The 14,018-nt window shown below is 44.8% G+C and overlaps 1 protein-coding gene across 1 annotated transcript; it reads left to right on the top strand.

Moving 5' to 3' along the window:
- The first annotated feature begins 1,043 nt into the window (after positions 1–1,043).
- Positions 1,044–14,018, top strand: LOC124014157 (myeloid zinc finger 1-like). The gene is made up of 2 exons (XM_046328907.1): positions 1,044–1,334; positions 12,852–14,018. Exons 1-2 carry the CDS (start codon positions 1,169–1,171, stop codon positions 13,832–13,834), a joined length of 1,149 nt encoding a protein of 382 aa, XP_046184863.1. The 5' UTR covers positions 1,044–1,168; the 3' UTR covers positions 13,835–14,018.

Below are 14,018 nucleotides of genomic sequence, written 5' to 3'. Positions count from 1 at the left end.
CACCTGTAAACTGAAGACCCATGTTCGACTCTGTCATGGTGGGGAATCCTGTGCCTGCCTCTTTTGTGACAAGACCTTCGAACAAAAAGGACATTTATCCGGGAACATGATGAGGGTTCACACAGGAGAGAAAGTAATTAGCTGTGGTGACTGTGGGAAAAGCTTCAGCCAGAAGGGGACCCTAACCATGCATAAACTGACTCACACAGGAGAGAGTCCTTTTAGCTGAGGTGACTGGGCGAAAAGCTTTGGTCAGAAGGGGATGCTTACCAAACATATACTTTGGTTAGTCTTCAGGAAAACCTACTCAAGCACGTAAAAAATATCCACAAAAAAAATGGATAAGAAAGATGGGTGAAAAAAGGCAGGATGTGGACAACACTCTTAGGGCGCTTTCACATAGTGTATATTTTGTATTATCCGAGTCCATTTGGCATCCTTATCCATGTTATATGTGAAACGTCCATAGGCAAGCAAAGCCACCGGAATAGATGTGTGATGGATTTACCTTTGTAAAATGTTATTTGTAAATCAAGTATGATTTGGACGATGATGCAATGTTCAAACAGTACAGAGTATTGTTGGAAGCTCACAGGCCAGCTGTTCAAAGTATGTACATTTCTTCAGGTAAGTAGAAACAGGAATTTCTGATGATTTGATTTTAAATGTCTCTCAGGGTGATAATAGAAGGCTCAGACTGGTGTTATTGATGCATTAAAAACGTATCATTTTCAGAAAAGATCTCCATCCCATTTGGCCAATAGTATTTCTCATACATTTTAATATAATGACACTTAATGATATTGATTTAATCTTGTATAGAGTACCGATATACAGTCGACTCCTGGTGAAGAATTGATTCTCCCACATCATCCTATACTTATGTTAAACACTGTTTGTGTACAGTATATGTAGTTTAGTTATCGTTTCCATTGACATCTGGTCTGTAGGCTGCCTTCTAAAGTAATAAACTCCCATCCAGCTGGCTGCGCTGTTGTATGTTTCTGTGTTCGCCACCCACCAGAAGCAAGGAGTGAAAAAGAAAGAAAAAAAAAGACTACAACACGGAAGTAGGATTGTAGACGACTTTATTTTCCATTGCTTATGTGGAGAAAATAAGACACACTGGCTGAGCAGAATAGACTGCACAACTATAATTCGACTAAACATGTCTAAACTACAGCTGTTGCATGTGTTTTTAAATGAGCGTTTAACGGCGGCTGTTGTGGAGATTGTCGGGGCAGTTGAGAAAACGGTGGCGGAGTACCAGGAGGAGAATGATCGGCTACGGAGAATGCTGCGGATCACACAGGAGATAAAACTATGTAAAATAGGTTCGTATGTAGATACACTGGTAGATAGCTATAGTTCTACTCAATTAATCAACTGTTTGACATAACAGTAATCACAATTTCGTAGTTGTTTAACCCCTAAAGCTACCAACATAGTTTGATCCCAGGAAAAAAAATATTGGAAAAATCAATCATAGCAAAAACATCTAATAATGTCTTATCAAAACATAACTATGCATGTAATTAATGTTATCTGAAAACCAACTTGACTAAAACACTTTATTTGATCAAAATTACAGTTCATTTGCATATTCTGTAAAACGAAAATATGTTTCCTTTGCGCAGCTTTTTCCCAAAAGTCCAATCCACATTATTTATAATAGTATCATTTCGTTTTCAGAACGTTTAAATACGCATTTGTTTTTTTTTTAATTAAGGAAAAAAAGATAGCTTAATTTTATTTCTGTACTTACCCCACAGCCAGCATTAGCATTGCTGTAAGTGAAACAATGGGAGTGGTATCAAAACATGACAAAATCCTCTGTCACTTCAAACCAAATGGTATAGCACCCACAATATCATATCAAGTTGCACATATAGAATATTGTAGGATATTATAGAAATTGTATAAAAGAAATTGGAGAATTACACACCAATGCAGCATGTGTACATTCAGAGGGTAGCTGGATTCTCTCATTTCAGTTCTACAAAGTATTTATTCACTTTCATGAGTTGTTTTGACCGCAACTATCTACGGTAGTTTTGTACACGGTTATACCTGGTTATAACCAGTTATATCCATGGGTGAGTACATAAGGTGCTCCAATCTATGCAGGTGATCTGTCTCTATCAGGTCAAGATCACTGATACAGGTCCCCCTCCACCCTCTGACGATATTATGTGTAACTTAATTATGTCGTCAGATAAACCTGGATTCAAATAAATACTTTTTTTTAGATTTGCCCAAGAATAACTAGCCTGGTCGGCGATTGGATCACCGTCAACCAATCAGAGGACGGCCTAGTTCAAAGCACTGTTCGATTAAGTTGGCCTAGGTTGCACCGGGCTATGGGAAAGGGGGATACCTGGTCAGTTGTACAACTGAATGCCTTCAACTGAAATATATCTTCCGCATTTAACCCAACCCCTCTGAATCAGAGAGGTGCGTGGGGGCTGCCTTAATCAACATCCACGTCTTTCGGCGCGCGGCGAAGCCGGTGAGGGAGGGGAACCCTGCTCAGACCGAACAGTAATTGCGCCGCTCAGTCATATTGTCAACAATGCGGCATGATGCATCGTCCAGAAACATACATCTCTTTTTTCCATAAAATAGGTTTTAGAGTTTTCTAACTAGTCTTCATGTGGAAGGGATATAAAAATAAAAAAAATTGTATCAAAGGCAATCACGTTTACATGTGAAAACACTGAATCCTATTCGTTACTCCATGTGTTTAACCTACTTCACTTTTGTTTTGAGCCTACTTCGCCTTCGGCCACAGCAGGGAGGTTCCAAAACTAATACAATCACATTTCACCCGGTGCAAAGTCCATCCACCCGGGCAGCCATGCCATATTAATCGAATCCCCTCCGTGTTTGGAAGTGTGATTTTGTCCCTAAACCCACCCATTATTTCTGAGAGGATGCTGATTGGACCTGTCATTTTCTATGAATTGGTATAAGTTTGACTGCAGAATTTATTACGCAGCATTGATGCAACGAGGCTGTCGGTCTGATCAAGTCCAATGTTATTAGTCACATGAGCCGAATACAACAGGTGTAGTAGACCTTACAGTGAAATGCTTACTTACAAGCCCCTGACCAACAATGCAGTTTAAAAAATACAAATAATAATGCGAATAAGAAATAAAAGTAAAAAGAAATGAAAGAGCAGCACTAAAATAACAATAGCGAGACTATATACAGGGGGGTACTGGTACAGAGTCAATGTGCAGGGGGCACCGGCTTGGGGGTAGAAGCTGTTTAGAAGCCTCTTGGACCTAGACTTGGCGCTTCAGCACCGCTTGCCGTGCGGTAGCAGAGAGAACAGTCTATGCTTAGGGTGGCTGGAGTCTTTGACAATTTTAAGCGCCTTCCTCTGACACCGGCTGGTATAGAGGTCCTGGTGGGCAGGAAGCTTTGCCCCAGAATGTTTAACACAATACCCCATAATGACAAAGAAAAAACAGGTTTTTAGACATGTTTGCTCCTTCATAATAAAATATTTAAAAAACTATTCTCGAGTATGTTGGGATACTATAGGCCCCTCAAACTCAACTCTGGACCTTGAAGCCAGCTCCACTGCATTTTCCCATTGTTCCCCTCTAATCAGGAACTGATTTAGACCTGGAACACCAGGTGTGTGCAATTAATTATTAGGTTGAACAGATTGTGATTTATCTTCAATGCTCTTAATGGTGTACTATGCAGAAATCACTCCTCCATTTCCTGGTTACTGAAATTCTAATAGTTCACCTAATTTCAGTTTATGTGAAAAAACAAGCAAGTATAGTGTAGAGAATCATTGTACCATCTAAACCACTGTGAAATATATTTTCCATAATCGGAAATATAGTATTTTCAGCTGTTTGAAGCTGGTGTACAAAACTGAAAGTAAAAGATTCAAGAATGAAACTTAAGAACGGGAAGCATCTACCACTTTTTAGACCTGGAGACTTTGGCAGAATGTTTTTTAATACCACACAAATTATTGAAATGAAAGGCTACTTTGACACTGACAAATAGAGAATCTGAGATAAATAAAACAACCTTTTCTTGAATCCATCAATAGCCATCAATCCATCAATAGCCTATATGAGGAGTAAATTATAGTCCTAAAAATGATATCCAGTTTCCAGTAGTGATCCATGGGTACAACCCTGGAGAAGCCAAGACAGAAAAAAAAACATTACAACCTATGTGTTGTGATAATTGTGTTGTTTTCACTATAATCTGTGAGTGTTGTATTACATAGAAAATCACCATCAACTGAATGAGGTACCATTTAAACTCATGGACTGCACCAGATTTGCCAGTTCTTGCTGTGAGATGTTACCCCACTCTTCCACCAAGGCACCTACAAGTTCCCGGACATTTCTAGGGGGAATGGCCCTGGCCCTCACCCTCCGATCCAACAGGTCCCAGACATGCTCAATGGGATTGAGATCCGGGCTCTTCGCTGGCCATGGCAGAACACTGACATTTCTGTCTTGCAGGAAACATTTCTGTCTTGCACAGAACGAGCAGTGTGGCTGGTGCCATTGTCATGCTGGAGGGTCATGTCAGGATGAGCCTGCAGGAAGGGTACCACATGAGGGAGAATGATGTCTTCCCTGTGACACACAGCATTGAGATTGCCTGCAATGACAACCAGCTCAGTCCGATGATTCTGTGACACACCGCCCCAGACCATGACGGACCCTCCACCTCCAAATCGATCCCACTCCAGAGTACAGGCCTCAGTGTAACGCTCATTCCTTCAACGATAAACGCGAATCCGACCATCATCACTGGTGAGACAAAACCACGACTCGTCAGTGAAGAGCACTTTTTGCCAGTCCTGTCTGGTCCAGAGACGGTGGGTTTGTGCCCATAGGCAACGTTGTTGCCGGTGATGTCTGGTGGGGACCTGCCTTACAACAGGCCTACAAGCCCTCAGTCCAGCCTTTCTCAGCCTATTGCGGACAGTCTGAGCACTGATGGAGGGATTGTGTGTTCCTGGTGTAATTAGGGCAGTTGTTGTTGCCATCCTGTACCTGTCCCGCAGGTGTGATGTTCGGATGTACCGATTCTGTGCAGGTGTTGTTACACATGGTCTGCCACTGCGAGGACGATCAGCTGTCCGTACTTTCTCCCTGTAGCGCTGTTTTAGGAATATCACAGTACGGGACATTGCAATGTATTGCCCTGGCCACATATGCAGTCTACATGCCTCCTTGCAGCATGCCTAAAGCACATTCACGCAGATTTACAGGGACCCTGGGCATCTTTCCTCTGGTGTTTTTCAGAGTCTGCATGTTCATTAATTGTTTATGGTTAATTGAACAATCATAGGAAACAGTGTTTAAACCCTTTACAAAGAAGATCTGTGAAGTTATTTGGCTTTTTACTAATTATCTTCTAAAGACAGGCTCCTGAAAAGGGGACGTTTCTTTTTTTTTGCTGAGTTGATAAAATACTGTATATTCACATATCAGAGAGCAACCTCTGTTCGGTGAAGTCCACAAAGCATATTGCATGTAACAAACAGTTAGATGACCTACAACATTGTCAAACAAGTTGATGTTTACTACATTTTCAGACTACTAAACTATTGATTTAGAACCACGGAGAGTTACAGCAAGTCGCAAAGAAAAAAGCAGCTACCACTATTCATTTCATTATATCACAACGGTTTGATTTGTCTAATCTTAGCAATTTCTTCGGCTAGCTACATAGCCGTCTTTGTATCAAAGATAATTGCGTAATTATCGTATTTCGCCGTCCTAACGTAGTCTTCACTAGCCAGCTAGCTAACGTCCACTGATTAGCTGCACTGGAGAAACTATTACACTCAACTGAACGACTTGATTAGTGTAGTGTTAGCTAGCTACATAGCTGCCTTTGCTGTCTTCGTTTCATCGTGTTGTTTAGGTTGTTTAGGTTTAGAGTGTGTAGTCTTAGAGTGATTATCTTAATTTACCGAGGTTAGCTAGCCAGCTATTTGTCGTCCTTAACGTGGGTGACTCTGCTAGCTAGCCAACGCTAGCCAACGTCTTCTGTATAGAACTCAACTACCCGGTCGCATTCACAGGTAGTATCACATTTTCACTTCATTTCATTCATTTCATTACAGTACAACGGTTTGATTTGTTTGATCGTAGCTAGCTACATAGCCGTCTTTGTATCAAAGATAATTGTGTAGTCTAGAGCGATTTTCTAGGTTCGCTAGCCAGCTATTGTCGTTCTTTTAACGCAACGTAACGTAAACAACACTGCTAGCTAGCCAGCTAGCCCCCGAATAGCAACACTGCAGAAACTATTACACTCAACGGAACGACTTGATTAGTGTAGTGTCAACAACGCACCCACTGCCAGCTGGCCTACTTCAGCAGTACTGTATCATTTTAATCATTTTAGTCAATAAGATTCTTGCTACGTAGCTTAACTTTCTGAACATTCGAGACGTGTAGTCCACTTGTCATTCCAATCTCCTTTGCATTAGCGTAGCCTCTTCTGTAGCCTGTCAACTATGTGTCTGTTTATCCCTGTTCTCTCCTCTCTGCACAGACCATACAAACGCTCCTCACCGCGTGGCCGCGGCCACCCTACTCTGGTGGTCCCAGCGCGCACGACCCACGTGGAGTTCCAGGTCTCCGGTAGCCTCTGGAACTGCCAATCTGCGGTCAACAAGGCAGAGTTCATCTCAGCCTATGCCTCCCTCCAGTCCCTCGACTTCTTGGCACTGACGGAAACATGGATCACCACAGACAACACTGCTACTCCTACTGCTCTCTCTTTGTCCGCCCACGTGTTCTCGCACACCCCGAGAGCGTCTGGTCAGCGGGGTGGTGGCACCGGGATCCTCATCTCTCCCAAGTGGTCATTCTCTCTTTCTCCCCTTACCCATCTGTCTATCGCCTCCTTTGAATTCCATGCTGTCACAGTTACTAGCCCTTTCAAGCTTAACATCCTTATCATTTATCGCCCTCCAGGTTCCCTCGGAGAGTTCATCAATGAGCTTGATGCCTTGATAAGCTCCTTTCCTGAGGACGGCTCACCTCTCACAGTTCTGGGCGACTTTAACCTCCCCACGTCTACCTTTGACTCTTTCCTCTCTGCCTCCTTCTTTCCACTCCTCTCCTCTTTTGACCTCACCCTCTCACCTTCCCCCCTACTCACAAGGCAGGCAATACGCTCGACCTCATCTTTACTAGATGCTGTTCCTCCACTAACCTCATTGCAACTCCCCTCCAAGTCTCCGACCACTGCCTTGTATCCTTTTCCCTCTCGCTCTCATCCAACACCTCCCACACTGCCCCTACTCGGATGGTATCGCGCCGTCCCAACCTTCGCTCTCTCTCCCCCGCTACTCTCTCCTCTTCCATCCTATCATCTCTTCCCTCCGCTCAAACCTTCTCCCACCTATCTCCTGATTCTGCCTCCTCAACCCTCCTCTCCTCCCTCTCTGCATCCCTTGACTCTCTATGTCCCCTATCCTCCAGGCCGGCTCGGTCCTCCCCTCCCGCTCCGTGGCTCGATGACTCATTGCGAGCTCACAGAACAGGGCTCCGAGCAGCCGAGCGGAAATGGAGGAAAACTCGCCTCCCCTGCGGACCTGGCATCCTTTCACTCCCTCCTCTCTACATTTTCCTCCTCTGTCTCTGCTGCTAAAGCCACTTTCTACCACGCTAAATTCCAAGCATCTGCCTCTAACCCTAGGAAGCTCTTTGCCACCTTCTCCTCCCTCCTGAATCCTCCCCCTCCTCCCTCTCTGCAGATGACTTCGTCAACCATTTTGAAAAGAAGGTCGACGACATCCGATCCTCGTTTGCTAAGTCAAACGACACCGCTGGTTCTGCTCACACTGCCCTACCCTGTGCTCTGACCTCTTTCTCCCCTCTCTCCAGATGAAATCTCGCGTCTTGTGACGGCCGGCCGCCCAACAACCTGCCCGCTTGACCCTATCCCCTCCTCTCTTCTCCAGACTATTTCCGGAGACCTTCTCCCTTACCTCACCTCGCTCATCAACTCATCCCTGACCGCTGGCTACGTCCCTTCCGTCTTCAAGAGAGCGAGAGTTGCACCCCTTCTGAAAAAACCTACACTCGATCCCTCCGATGTCAACAACTACAGACCAGTATCCCTTCTTTCTTTTCTCTCCAAAACTCTTGAACGTGCCGTCCTTGGCCAGCTCTCCCGCTATCTCTCTCAGAATGACCTTCTTGATCCAAATCAGTCAGGTTTCAAGACTAGTCATTCAACTGAGACTGCTCTTCTCTGTATCACGGAGGCGCTCCGCACTGCTAAAGCTAACTCTCTCTCCTCTGCTCTCATCCTTCTAGACCTATCGGCTGCCTTCGATACTGTGAACCATCAGATCCTCCTCTCCACCCTTTCCGAGTTGGGCATCTCCGGCGCGGCCCACGCTTGGATTGCGTCCTACCTGACAGGTCGCTCCTACCAGGTGGCGTGGCGAGAATCTGTCTCCTTACCACGCGCTCTCACCACTGGTGTCCCCCAGGGCTCTGTTCTAGGCCCTCTCCTATTCTCGCTATACACCAAGTCACTTGGCTCTGTCATAACCTCACATGGTCTCTCCTATCATTGCTATGCAGACGACACACAATTAATCTTCTCCTTTCCCCCTTCTGATGACCAGGTGGCGAATCGCATCTCTGCATGTCTGGCAGACATATCAGTGTGGATGACGGATCACCACCTCAAGCTGAACCTCGGCAAGACGGAGCTGCTCTTCCTCCCGGGGAAGGACTGCCCGTTCCATGATCTCGCCATCACGGTTGACAACTCCATTGTGTCCTCCTCCCAGAGCGCTAAGAACCTTGGCGTGATCCTGGACAACACCCTGTCGTTCTCAACTAACATCAAGGCGGTGGCCCGTTCCTGTAGGTTCATGCTCTACAACATCCGCAGAGTACGACCCTGCCTCACACAGGAAGCGGCGCAGGTCCTAATCCAGGCACTTGTCATCTCCCGTCTGGATTACTGCAACTCGCTGTTGGCTGGGCTCCCTGCCTGTGCCATTAAACCCCTACAACTCATCCAGAACGCCGCAGCCCGTCTGATGTTCAACCTTCCCAAGTTATCTCACGTCACCCCGCTCCTCCGCTCTCTCCACTGGCTTCCAGTTGAAGCTCGCATCCGCTATAAGACCATGGTGCTTGCCTACGGAGCTGTGAGGGGAACGGCACCTCAGTACCTCCAGGCTCTGATCAGGCCCTACACCCAAACAAGGGCACTGCGTTCATCCACCTCTGGCCTGCTCGCCTCCCTACCACTGAGGAAGTACAGTTCCCGCTCAGCCCAGTCAAAACTGTTCGCTGCTCTGGCCCCCCAATGGTGGAACAAACTCCCTCACGACGCCAGGACAGCGGAGTCAATCACCACCTTCCGGAGACACCTGAAACCCCACCTTTTTAAGGAATACCTAGGATAGGATAAAGTAATCCTTCTCACCTCCCCCCCTTAAAAGATTTAGATGCAATATTTTAAAGTGGCTGTTCCACTGGATGTCATAAGATGAACGCACCAATTTGTAAGTCGCTCTGGATAAGAGCGTCTGCTAAATCACTTAAATGTAAAATGTAAATGTAATGCTCTCGCGGTGATGTGATTGGTGTGAAGCCAAATCCAAACTAGCTTCCCTTGACACTGTTTTTTTTTTTGGTGCACCAGGACCATTCACAGTTGAGCTCACTCGGTTCAGTTCAATGCTGATTCGCTATTATTTAATACTTTTTTATCAAGGGAAGCCAAATGCTCGCTGGCTTCCCTTGCATTCAATGCTACGGGCGGCGACGATGTCATACTCTTTTTGACCAGACAGCATCAGATAGATGGTCTACATATACAGAGACAGGGGGGTGCTGTTTCCCTCACGCGGATGCTTTCCCCTCGGTGAGATACATTCATCCTCTTGCGAATTCAAGGAAAATGATGAAACACAGAGAGGAAATAAATTTTTTGTTTTTTTGTAAGTAATTATTTTGGGGAACACTGGCATCCCTTGGCATCTATGAATACACGCCACTGCCAGTTTCACTGACTCACCCAATGATGCGCAGCTCAGTCACCAGCGATGGCCGATGTGCTCATGCCAAAAGCCTATCTCTCTCTCTTGTTTTGCATTGTAGCTTACAGACAGATTAGTCTTCTATTTTCAGCAGGAGCCATTTGCTTTCCAACCTGTGTTTTCCTGCCATTGTTTTTCAAATATTGTGAAAGACCTGTTTTGGCTGCATGCTGTTCACTGACATACCACACGTTCTTAACTGTAGTGTATGCTAATATGATAATAGTGCAATGGCTTACAGTTTTCTTGAAATCTGTTTAATTATTGTGATAGGCTCATGTTTTATGGGTACGGCGTACCCCCACTATTTATTTGACCAGTACTCCGTACCGGACCGCTCCGGCTTCCTTTCACCCCTGGGAATTACTTTAGCTTCCCTGCACGCCAATAGACACACACTCATTTAGGCTTTAGTTTAAAATATTGCAAATAGGCGTGGCAATACATTGAGTCTGCTCAATACAAACTATTGAGTCTGCTACCATTCTCAATAGTTTGTCATCATTGTTGTCTGTACCTGGTGGCCTATCATCATTGATGATAACAATTGTTTTTTCCACCTTTCCCACACTAACTTGACCAAATTCAAAACAGCAATCGTTGTCTTTCATTGTTAGATATTTTATACAAAAATATGATGTTGTCATTTCACTTCTGGTAGCTAAACTATGTAGCTAAACTTGGTACACACACTCGACCGGTGACTGTATTTCAAGCAGTGTATGTTTGGGTACCGGACGCACGCAATCACCGTACAGAGCAGACTGGGGGGAAGGCACAACCCAGCTTCATACAGGGCAGACCAACAGACAGGGTAGGGGTGGCGAACTTGACGTCACAATGACTTGGGGGCAGTGGGATCAGAACAACAACGACAAAAACTGTACCAAAAAATATATATATTTTATACCACCACCCGGGGGGCTATTGGCGAGTAGGAGGGAGAACGGGGCAGGTGCAGACCCCCACCTGTGAACGTACCTAGATGCTATACCACCCCACCTCCAAATCAACACTAAACATGGATTCCATGTTGTTCTTCCTTTGTGAGCACACCTGTCTGTGTTTCACACCTGTTTGTCCTAGCTAATCAGCCTGGCAATACGGGCACCATGCTACTGCAGACAGGTTGTAGAACGAAGCGTGTTTTCACACCCTGCGCAAACATTGACATCCATGTTTGGTTTTGATTTGGAGGTGGGATGTTCACGTCTAATAATTGGATTGAATGATTTCCTGGGCACCAATCTGGGATGCAAAGGGAAGGGATCACTGCCACTACCTCACTTTCCAACCAAAGTGCATGAATTAAGTAGCAAACTGAGGTAGGGAGGATATTCGGCAACACTTGAAGGACAATGGAATTACATTTGAAAAATGCGTCGGTATTGCTAAAAGTAGAACCATACATATGTGAATAAAAGCCATGACGTGATTGATATATAAGTTGTAGAATGACCAACAAATAGATTCTGAGGACATGTTGCGCTGACCAATGGAATATGTAAACACCAAAATAACAATATGATAGGTCAAGTTGTGGCCACAACCGGACTAGATTGTGAACAACTCTTCGGAATGCATTGCTTGACTGCCGCGAGGGCGATAAGCACAATATATTTTGCGGACTGCAGCACCCGTGACGATTCACTCTCGCGTTCGAGTTGGTTGAGGAAAGGCTGTGTATGTTTTGGTTCAACAAAGGTTTGTCCATCATAACATTCAATGATCAATTAATTGCATGAATTATTTCACCCTGCGAACAATTATCAGTTCAAAACATGTATTTTTTATTTATTTATGCTGCCTGCAGCACGATCTATTTTGCCAGCGCGCATATATTCCATACTGATGTTGTAAGCACGTCACTAGAGAAGCGCGTATTAATCCTGCTGTAGAGTTCTTTTTTTCCCCATTTTTTTTCTCACCTTTATTTAACCAGGTAGGCTAGTGGAGAACAAGTTCTCATTTGCAACTGCGACCTGGCCAAGATAAAGCATAACAGTGTGAACAGACAACACAGAGTTACACATGGAGTAAACAATTAACAAGTCAATAACACAGTAGAAAAAAAGTCTATATACATTGTGTGCAAAAGGCATGAGGGGGTAGGCGAATAATTACAATTTTGCAGATTAACACTGGAGTGATAAATGATCAGATGACCAGCAGGTCAAACGAACGACTAAAATGAACGAGTTACTCAGAAAAACGAATCATCACTCTCGAGTAGGTAAAAAAAGAGTCGTCCCAAAAATAAGGAATCATTTGTGAACTGCACATCACTACTTTGGCCGGGGCACCTGGCTCTGGCTCACAGCCGGGAGGCCTCCCATCGGTGTAACCTGGGCCATATAATCAAATCCCCTCATAGGTAAAACAGACAATAATACAACCTGACAATGTAAATAGGCACCCATGATAAATAATCGAAAAAATAGTAACCTACTAAAATAAATCCTTTATAATCAATTCCTTATTCATACCACTCGGCGACGTATACAAAGGCATTCCTTATCAGAACCGTTCGCTGACAATGGAAGTACCGTTTGAGCGTCGTCAAACATGCACAGATACAGGTCGGTAAATAAGTTGCATACTGGGCTAGTGTTATTACTGCTTGACTAAGATACAATCTCGTTCTAGAAGCTGGCCCTAGCTATCTGCCCTCAGGCACATCGAATGGCTGTATTAGATCATAGAGATCTATAATTCACCTGTATGATTCAAGTGTTCTATTTCATTCTGCTCTTCCTCTCCTTCCCTCCAGGCTCCCTGCCTCTCTCTCTTGCTGTCGCTGAAGAGGAGGATCCACCTGAGCAGCAGCACTGTGAGCAAGAGTGGAATCCCAGTCTGGTGCAGGAGGACCCAAAGCCCACACAGATTATAGAGGGAGAGCAGATTCAAGGGCTGGAGCCTGATATCATAGAGTTCAAATTCACTCCTTCCTGTGTGAAAAGTGAATGTGATCAGGAGGACCCACTTTGGTCCTTGACTCTTCCTAAAACCCAGATTGTGGAGCACGTAGATATTGACTCTAAACGAGTGGATCCTGAACCTTTTGCCACTGTGACCCACCTGAAGGGTTTCGACATTTCCTGTGACCCTCCAGATAATCCAAACAATGCCTCTATCCACAGCTCAGCCATAAGCAGCAACCCAGTAGGACTTGACAGCAGTCCACCATTGGATCCCAGCCCAACATTGGATCCCAGCCCACCAATGGGGAAACCCTGCAACTACCCCTTTTATGGCAAGACATTCAAACAAAAAGGAAATCTGTCCATGCACATGCGTATTCACACAGGAGAGATGCCATTTAGCTGTGGTGACTGTGGGAAGTGCTTTATTCAGAAGGGTGACTTAAGGAGACATGTACTGACTCACACAGGAGAGAAACCATTTAGCTGTAATTTTTGCAGTAAAAGCTTCAATCAGAAGGGGGACTTAAGGAGGCATATACTGACTCACACAGGAGAGAAACCGTTTAGCTGTGGCGACTGTGGGAAAAGCTTCAGTCAGAAGGGGGACCTAAGGAGGCATATACTGACTCACACAGGAGAGAAACCGTTTAGCTGTGGCGACTGTGGGAAAAGCTTCCGTCTCAAGGGGAACCTAACCACTCATACACTCACTCACAAAGGAGTGAAACAACATGGCTGTGCAGTCTGTGGTTTAAGATTCACTCACAAGGCGTATCTGCTGAAGCATGTGCATAAAGTCCACAAAGAAAGAAAACAGGATGAAAACTGAAAGGAAAGATAATTCGGACAAAGACATCTGTCTGAAGATGGGAATAAAAAAAACAGGATGTGTATAACACTCCTAGGAAAGCAAAGCAACTCTGGATCATTCATGGTCTGCGTTACAGATAGATAGATGTGTGATTCATTTACTTTTGTAAAGCCTGTGTAAATAAAGTTTGATATGATTTGAA

This window comes from Oncorhynchus gorbuscha, linkage group LG25 (genome assembly GCF_021184085.1).
Source record: "Oncorhynchus gorbuscha isolate QuinsamMale2020 ecotype Even-year linkage group LG25, OgorEven_v1.0, whole genome shotgun sequence".
Classification (NCBI taxonomy): Eukaryota; Metazoa; Chordata; class Actinopteri; order Salmoniformes; family Salmonidae; genus Oncorhynchus; species Oncorhynchus gorbuscha.
This window is presented reverse-complemented; position numbering and strand designations above follow the sequence as displayed.

Excerpts from the sequence above, each read along its gene's own strand:
- LOC124014157 (XM_046328907.1), top strand. The coding sequence starts at position 1,169 with ATGTCTAAACTACAGCTGTTGCATGTGTTTTTAAATGAGCGTTTAACG. Across the intron at positions 1,335-12,851 it reads GATAAAACTATGTAAAATAG|GCTCCCTGCCTCTCTCTCTT; the intron begins GTTCGTATGTAG and ends CCTTCCCTCCAG.